General features: G+C 43.8%; 1 protein-coding gene across 1 annotated transcript; it reads left to right on the forward strand.

Annotated features, from left to right (window-relative positions):
• The first annotated feature begins 4,288 nt into the window (after positions 1–4,288).
• On the forward strand, positions 4,289–8,037 carry LOC147460511 (uncharacterized). Its single transcript, XM_086498800.1, has 3 exons — positions 4,289–5,027; positions 5,146–5,313; positions 5,856–8,037. Exons 1-3 carry the CDS (start codon positions 4,386–4,388, stop codon positions 7,776–7,778), a joined length of 2,733 nt encoding a protein of 910 aa, XP_086354926.1. The 5' UTR covers positions 4,289–4,385; the 3' UTR covers positions 7,779–8,037.
• Positions 8,038–9,294: the final 1,257 nt, after the last annotated feature.

Below are 9,294 nucleotides of genomic sequence, written 5' to 3' on the forward strand. Positions count from 1 at the left end.
AGTTTAGGGTTTCTCATAGCTTATGTATCATGAGACGGATTTTATACGTCTTTTTGAACCATGTATATTATTACATTTGTCACCGCAGTTCCTTTTGCCAATCAATTCTTTATGCCTATGATGTTGTACAATTGTCATTATTACATTTGCCAATCAATTCATTTTGCCTATGATGTGTACAATTGTCAATTTTGCAAACAATGCGTCTTGTGGGTGACTATTTTGGGTCTATTATCTACCTTTGCACTTTTTTAAAAAAGTGAATCAAGTACAATATGGTTGATGGGTGGCAGGGCATTCAATGCCCTGCCACCAAAAAAATACTCTCGGGCGTCGCTATTTATGGCTCTGTAGCGTCGCTATGAGCGTCGCTATAGTCTGCAGTGTAAACGTCGCTATAAGCGTCGCTATATGCGTCGCTATATAGCGACGCCTATAGCGACGCTCTCGTAGCGACGCTCGTAGCGACGGTTTTAGCGACGCCGGGGGTTATAAAAACCCAATGTATTTCCGTCGCTAACAGCGTCACAAGATCACACAACCTCTTGTAGTGGGGGTACATGACGGGGCCGGCGGGATTCTTGCTTTGCCCGCCGGGCCCGCCGGGATTCATAATATGCCCGCCGAGCCTGCCGGGGTTTGTGGTTGCCCCGCCGGTTCTACGTTTTCTACCGGTTTTCGTAAGTCATGACATTAGATATGTTATTAACATGAAAAAAATAGTGATAATAACAACAATAATTAACATTTAACAAAATGCGTCATCACGTAATTAAAATCCCTGTTGAGGTGCTTAATGACTAAGGTGTTATGGTGCTCCATGACTAAGGTGCTTGAGGGGTTAAGGTGTCCAAAAATTCAATGCATATCCCTACACAAGGGGGGGTGAGGCCTCATTGTCGGAGCTAGAGAGAGAACACATACACCCTCACACAAGGCAAGCTTGTAAAGAAGCAACTAGGACACTTGTCAAGCTCCTCTTCATGTTGCCCTCATGGTGTGCCTAAAGCCTATTGGTTGGCCTCTCAAGGGGTCCAATGATAATTCAGTTACAAATTTATTAATTATGCATTTATCAAGTCCTCTCTCTCAAAGAGGAAAGGGGAACACTTGTCCCAAGGCTAGCATGGTTGCTTGATATGCACTCTTCATGTGATTAGTCAAGCTTGCAGGGGTCCAATGAGCTTCCATCTTGAGCTAGAAGATGGGGTCGACCAAAGCAAGGAGGGGGACTATCTTCGGGGGTATACTCCCCCCCCCCCCCCCCCCCCCCCCCACACACACACACTCATTGTGTGAGGTGAAAAGTGCAAGATCTCCATCTCCTTCTCCAAGCTTCTAGAGAAATTGAGAGCATACACCAACTCTCTTGGATATGGAATGTAAATCCAACCAAGAGCCATGCTCCAAATCTTAAGTTTTCCTTCTTCTCCATATTCATTACTATGCTATCATGTATGCTAAGCAAGAAGAGTGATGATAAGTGAGGAACTATTTCTTTCTCCTATGAATGTTTCTTCTTCCTCTTCTCTATCCTCATTCCCCGCTAGCTCTCCCCACCCCTTTGAAGGTGTTTGAGGCCTTGGGACTGAGGCTAGGGATGGTTAATGCTTTCTACAAAGTCTATGTTATGCTCGTGATGCATGAAGCTTTCCATCTTCATTGCATCACCTAGGTCACAAGGAACACAAAGATTGTATGTACCAAGTCTCTCTTGATGAGAGAATCTATAATACAAAAGCCTATTGGAGGGGGGGATCGGTTCCACATAAATACGGTCCTCAACTGTTGTCAAGTGCTCTAAACTCTCTCTCTCTCTCTCTCTCTCTCTCTCTCTCTCTCTCTCTCTCTTGCAAAAGTATTTTTCATGCCAAGTTAATTAAGTACTATGGTTATGTTGCTACCGCTAACTAAGTTTACCCTCTATGTTCTCAAAGTAGTCTCACAAAAAAACTCACTCTAATTCTCTTAATTCCACTATTCTCAAAGTTCATAGTCCATTTCCATTACATTGGTATTAGAGCTATTGGATTCTCGTTTCTTGCTTCAGAAGAAGTCCTTAAGTTGTCCATGAAAGTTTGGGCATGTTCATTGCAATAGGGTAGTGGGACAGGGATCTATTATCTTGATTGATAAAGACTTAGTTCGAGGTACACTGTTGGGAACTATAGTCTTAATAATGGATCCTCTCGGGGCTTGCCTTTGGCTTAACCATTATTGAGCTACGAGCAAGCTCAATAGGAACCATAATCAACCAAACAATGTTAGACCCTCTCCACTAGTCTTTGCAATGAACAGTGTCTAAACCACGGGTATGGCTGCTTGAGAACTAATTTTCAAAGATAAAGAAGAGTAACGACTAAGGTTTTTGAGGCTACCAAAGCACAAAGTAATCTATACATAAGTTTAATTAGCATGGCCGACAGTAACCAAGAGAATAGAATATACATTGATAGCTTTTATTTTGCACATGGAGGTGCTAATGATGATGCTCCCTTGTTTGTCAATTATCCTTTTACTAGGTTGCAGCAAGCTATGGGCAACCCGGCTTTTGCAAGCCGAAGTTACTCAACAGCTTCGTGCTTATGGGATTTTTCTTCCTCTCCAAGAGGAGAGAGAGCTTAGGAGGCCTCTTGATGAGGCTCCCAAAAGAAGACTCTCTCCCATAAAAGAGGAGGAATCCAAAGAATGAGAAAGAAGTGAATCCCTAAGTTTCTCTAAAGATGTGGCTCCACAAAGACGGTGGTCTATACGATCTCCAACTCCTCCCAAGAGGAAATGGTTAACCCACAGTCCTTCTCCTTGTCAAAGGAAACAGAGGAAACAAAGGAAGAAAAGGGCAAGAAAAGGTCACCCTCTTCTCCTTCTTCTTCACCTTCCTCCTCTTTCGCCGAAAGCAATAGCTATTCTCCAAGAGAATACAAGAGGAGAGGACATCGCAAATCCTCTCTCTCTAATAAATGTCCAGATCCACAACTCAAAACTTTACACGGCATGGTCATCCTTGGATTCAATAGCTATTGTCTCCTCAATCCTCAAGCAATGCCCGATCCTTGCTTCAACTCCATTCATTGTTGTGACTTGTTTCTTTGGGGCTCAACGCTATCTCCTCATTGCCTTTAAGAGATTCATGCCCAAACTCAACCGCTGGTTGATTCCTCATACTCGGTAGGTTGTAGTCACACCTTGCGCTAGAGGCTAAGACACTAGAAGAGGAGCTTAGAGGAAGCTTAGAGGAAGCTAGGTTTTAGAACTAGCACACATGTGGCAAGCATCACAAGAGTGGTTGCATCAAACTTTGTGTTGCTAAGCATCTACATTTGTAGAAAAAGAGCAACAAGTAAGCTGTGACTCTTGAGTCGTATCACATTTTCCTTTTTGAGTGTCTTTGTTAAAAATAACACATTAAGAGTGTTATCTCCTCTTTGAGTTAGGAGGTGGGACTCAAATTCTAATAATATAAATTTATATTTTACCACCTTAAAACTTAGGATTTGATATTTATTTTTTTTCTATAAGCAATGCTCAATAGGAGCTATTTATATTAAAGGAGAAAAACACTACAAACGTCTTGGATTTTACAAGAATCCATAATCCACCATTACAAACCATGACAACCCTATGCACATCACATGCCACGAGGAGCATAAACACCATAAAGATCAGGCTTTAAAAAAAAAATATTCTGAGAAAGATCTTGAGCAGCGGATGTCACTACGTTAGGCGAGAGATCGGGGTGCTTGCCACCCCACCTCAACATGTCCAGTGCATAGGCAAACAAAATGAAGCATGGCAACAACAAATCATAAGCTACCAAGATAAGCTTCCTATCACCACAAGGCTCGAACACAAACCAATCAATCTCGAATGGAGCACATCCGAGTTACATCTTAGAACTTAAGCTCAAGTTTGAACTAAGCAACCTTATATTTTGGTATTTTATGAAATTTATCTTTGAAGGACATTTTCAAAACTTGCCCTTGCTAGTGAAGGTTTATTTTTAAAGGACCTGTGCATTACGAAGGGGTCTCTGAATGGCATGCTCTTCGTCCAGAAGGCCTATGACAAAAGTGCGATGCATGTGCAAGATTAGACCCCTAGAGAAGAGTGGGTTTCGAGCACAGCTTCCCCTACTCAGTACCCCCTTGCCCTGCGCATGCATGGCAAAGAAACTTTTTGTTGCTTTTCGCCGGCCTCCCCGTCAGCATCGCAAAAGATTCTGTTTAATTCGTCGGACATACACTCCCTCAAAATCGTAGAATATTTAGCTTTTCCAAGTCAATTTTCGTGTCTCTCTCTCGCGGTGCGCTTTTTCTGCGAACACGTACATTAGGCGTGATCGCCGCCGGTCCGCCGCGCAGGGCAGAAGAGAGAGAGAGAGAGAGATGGATGAAGAGCACCAGCTGGGCATGACGCAGGTCTTGCAGCAGAGTAGTATGTCCTCATGTCTGCAGTGTGCCAAAACTCATGGTCAGCTCCATGTCGATCACGAGCAGGTGTGTTGGAGGTCGCGATTCAGCACAGCATTCCGAACGGGCTTGGGATGCTTTTTGTATGGCCTCCTCTTGCACCTTCTCCTGCACTCCAAGCATTTGCAGAAGCACTACAACTCTGCATCATGGCTCGCCTTCCCCATCTTCGGATATGTCATCGTCGTGCGAGTCGTGGGCGAGTCGAACCTTGGCCAGGCCCTCCTTGAATCCACAGCCATGGTACTTGGCGCTGCCCAAGGCATACTAATGTCCTATGTCATGCTCTATCTTTTCTACGACTACTTCACCAACGTCGGCATTGTTGCGGCTTGCATCTTTGTATCCTCGTTCATCATCGCACTCCCCACATCCCTTAACATCTTCCATAAGCGTGTTGCGCTTGCACACACTGCCATCGTCTGCATCACCTCCCTGGCTCAGCACCCCCACATGGATTTCATGTTTCCCATCAAGCTTTTCGCCACTACCATCATTGCCGCGTCGTGCGGCATGCTCGCAATCCTCCTTCCCATGCCTAGACAGGCCCACGATCAGGTATTCTTTATATGGTCATGGGACTTATGCAACAGACAGTTTGTTTTTGCCCCCCCCCCCCCTTCCCCCCCTTTTTTTTTCCTGATTGTAAGGACCTTCTAGCTCTGCTTATGTGCAGGCCCAGTCACATACCAACTTATCTGTACAAGTTGCAACTCAAAGGCTGAAGGCCCTGGTCGACGGTTTTTGCATCGATGACAACACAAACGCATTAGCTCTGAGTCTTAAAGCAAAGTGTCTCAATAATGTTGCATCCACACTTCATAAGAAGATCAACTCAATCATGGTACTATGCCTGATCTGACTTGCTAATTCTTAATGTTTTCATGTGCTCTTGTACAACGTTTCATATTCTAGTTTCCGACAGCTAACAAATGCGGCAAATGTATACTGGTATGAAAGTATAAATTTAAGTATGTTTTGGAAAGAATATCCCAAACATATGTGACTATTTTTTCAGCTTTAAAGATAAACTTTCTGGAGTAATCAAAGAAGATAGAGGCATAGATGGTATCACATTAAAACGAGCTTGAAAGACGCAAACCAAAAATTGAAAAAGTTACATTTTGTGAAAGGTGTAAACCAGATCAGACTATAAGTTCCAAACAATGCACAGGTCTAAGTATGTTTTGATTTGACTTTGCATACTTTACCCCAAACATACTTGCATTCATGTACGAAGAGAGACATATGGATATGCTAAAAGCCATGCACTACCATTTGGTCAAAGAGCAGGTGGATCAGTTTCTGCAGGCATATCTGTGTACATACACTGAGTATACACTGAAGGCTCATACTTTTCTTTGGTTTTTCCTTGAACTCACCCAGGAAGATATGAAGCGGGAAGCACGATTTCTTCCCTGTCACAACAGCTTTAAGAGGGAGAGACTTGAACTTGTGAATGATTGCTTAATTTCTATGCATGAACATCTGACACACATGGAGCTGGCCTTGCAAGAAGATGTTTCTTCATCACCTCCAAAGAGGCTTAAAGGACGCATCATGCGGGAATCTCTGGCATATGCCACAGGATGGGTAATCTTGGTACTCAATAGCATGAACTTGGCACAACATTTCAATATCATTAAGGAAGGACAGAAAGTGATATGTACCTTGGACGAGACAGTAGCGAGGATGCGTAAAGAGGTTGGATATCCCACAACTCGGAGCATGCATGCTTCACATGGCCATCAAGACATCCGTGGTGCATTCCAGCATGCATATGGAGACAATTTCGTGCCCAATAATTTATCGAGGGCAACACCTCACAACAAAATAGGAGCTCCCTTCAGTTTTGCAGAACATGCTCAATTTGCTTTCTTTTTTTTCAGCATCCAAAAGCTAGTGGTGGAGATGAAATACAAGTTTGAGAGCTGGAACTGTCCAAAACCTGCCCGAACCAAATCTGTATCGCCTGAACCACGTTGTAGTAAAGAGCTATGCAGCAAACGTTTATATAAAAGAGCTGAAAAGAAGCCCCTTGCACAGGCCTGGTTTAAGCTTGATCTTCAGCAGCTCAAATCAGTATTTAGGTTGGCTCTCACCATGGCCATTGCAGGCTTTTTGGGCTATTCTTTCAACAAGAAAAAGGGATACTGGGCAGATATCACCGTGGCGATGGGATTCAGAGCCCTCTTGAAAGGAGACGTCTACAAAATCGCATCCTTACGGACATTGGGTATCTCTTGTGGCTCCATCTATGGCCTCTTGGTGGCTCGATCCACAGTACCTCTCCGTGTCTTGAGGTATGTAGCTCTCATCCCGTGGGTGATCTTGACGAGCTTTCTTCGAAAAAGCCGGATTTTTGCCTATGGCGGAGGGCTGTCCTCCTTTACAGCTGCTGTGGTCATACTTGCAAGTGAGAAAAGCAAGGACTACAGCGATCAAGACTTCACTGTTCTCCGAATCGTAGAGGCTCTGTTGGGCTTGGCAAGCTTTGTTGTGGTTGAAATTTTGATATGTCCTCATAGAGCGAGATCGAGAGTGAAGCCGGCCATGCTCATTGGGATAGATAAACTGCAACAATTTGCAGGGAATATCCTTGAAGCATGCTCCTATCAAGAGCAAAGTTGCGCTAATTGCTGGTCGGACGAGCTGAGAAGTGAGTATCAGAACCTGAGGGAGATGACATCCGGCCTCACTCAACTGGTAAAGGAGGCAGCAGAAGAGCCACAATTCTGGTTTGAACCTTTCCAAGAGAAAATACATCTGAGAGTGGTGGAGGAGGAGAGGAAAGTCGTTGAAATGCTGCACCTTGGCGTCGACGCATTGGACGGGATCAAACGAGCAGCAAGAGGGAAGAGGGGCATGGAGAGCCTATTGCTTGGTGAATTAAAGGCAGTCATGGACATTTTGATAGAAAAGAAGGTAATCCCGACTCTAGACTTGTTGGCGACGATGTTGTCATTTGACAGAAAAGCTGAGAGTTTCAAAGAGCCACTGGTTAAAGCACCATTACTAAGTGATGAAGGTTGTCTGGAAGCCTTTGAGAGAGGTGCCCTTCAGCTGGTGTATACATTGTACCATAGTAACCAGCTCAGAGTCGAACGTGCCGGCAGCAACGCAGCACTGTTGATTGAGAACAACTGTGGCTTTGAGTCACTGTCCAACACCATGTTCCTCTCATTGGGCACTCTTGCATTTTCTGTCAAGTGTCTCCTCCATCATTCCAAGGAGCTTCACCAGGCCAGCCTTCAACTATTCCAAACAAAGAACCCCCTCATGCCTTGTCCACACAACATGATGACATGATCATCATAGGGAGAAAACTACCTCTAGGCACAAGACACCTAAAAACTCTGTGGACAGGCCATCTTTACTCGAAATTACTCGAAAATGAAAGGGGGCACTAGGGTAGAGTAGGAGCGGGCTTAGAGATACTCAAATTGTATTAGCCAATTCAAGAAAAATTTAAATCTTCCCAATTCAATCTTTCCATGATATTCGATGATTTTGAATCAAAATGATGTCAAAAGATAGCTGATGTGAAACTCTTTTAAGTACAAAATGTCTATCTCTTTAAGTACTCCAAAAATGAAAAAGAAAAAAGATGGATTTATTCAAACATTGTCTTAGTTTTGGGACGCATCCTTTTACTGGCTCCTGTACCCTAAAAGGTTTTTCATATCCTTACCTTTTAAAATCTTGTAAAGGTTAATATGGTTTCCACCCTTCTCTCAAGTGTAAATCACCCAACTTTGGAGGGAAGAGGGAGGCTCCTTCTCTTTGCCCCTTGTTAGTGATCAATAGGAAAATCACAATTCTGTGGCTCAAGTCATGCATAGTGGATCACAAGGCAATCATCGTCGACATATCAAGTTGGTGAACAAAGGTGAATTAGGCCACCTTTTAGGTCACCCTAGTTCACCACTTGTTGACCCGTGTTCTCTGTGTCGGACAGATCCGATTTGAAGGACTTGTCCATGGTGAAAGACTCACTTGTTCTCTTGGTTTCCCCCATATTTACTTGAAGGCGGGGTTGAAGGCAACTCTCATCCAATTGTTATATCTATAATGAATTACGTAAATCCAAATTTTTCTAGCTGGATGTTCTTCTGTTATAGTTTTGGGTTATGAAGACTTGTTGAATCATTATCATCTTTATAAAACGAAATATGCAAAACCGAATATGCTCCCCTCAGCACTAACGGGCATGTAAATTTAATGAGGCCAAGCGGTGGATCAACGGTGGGGGGCCGTGCGCACGAATCTCAAGGAGGTGTAAGGGCTCAAAAAAATGGGCGTCAGGTGTCGCGCACGGGATTTGAACCGGGGTGGGGCTCATGCAAGGCTTGTCGCTTATCCAAGACTCCTTGCGCACATGTTGACCATGATGCCAAACATATGCATGATAAGTGAACGCGGACAAGCGCTCTACTTGCCCAAGTTTACTTTTCCGTACTCTGGGTCATCCTACAGCTGCGCGCATCCTGATCTGCATGTCCTAGTTCCCTTGTCGTAGACCCAACCGCTTGGGCATAACTGAATTGTCCGTGCCCTTTAGTGATGAGGCCTCACTCCCAAGGGGGTGTTTATAGAAAACATATAAAGCCAAAAGGTGGGATTTGGAGGATTTGTGGATATGTGGTCTCTCTCTCTCTCTCTCTCTCTCTCTCTCTCTCTCTCTCACACACACACACACACACACAACACACATTTTTTTAGTAATGTCAGATTGAATTACCAATGGGAAACCTCAAGATGAGGAAAACCCATAGAAAATATTACAAACAGGAAATCAGAAACAATCAAAGTAGAGCTCATAATG

Source organism: Adiantum capillus-veneris, chromosome 3, assembly GCF_014529385.1.
Source record: "Adiantum capillus-veneris isolate H3 chromosome 3, ASM1452938v2, whole genome shotgun sequence".
Lineage (NCBI taxonomy): Eukaryota > Viridiplantae > Streptophyta > Polypodiopsida > Polypodiales > Pteridaceae > Adiantum > Adiantum capillus-veneris.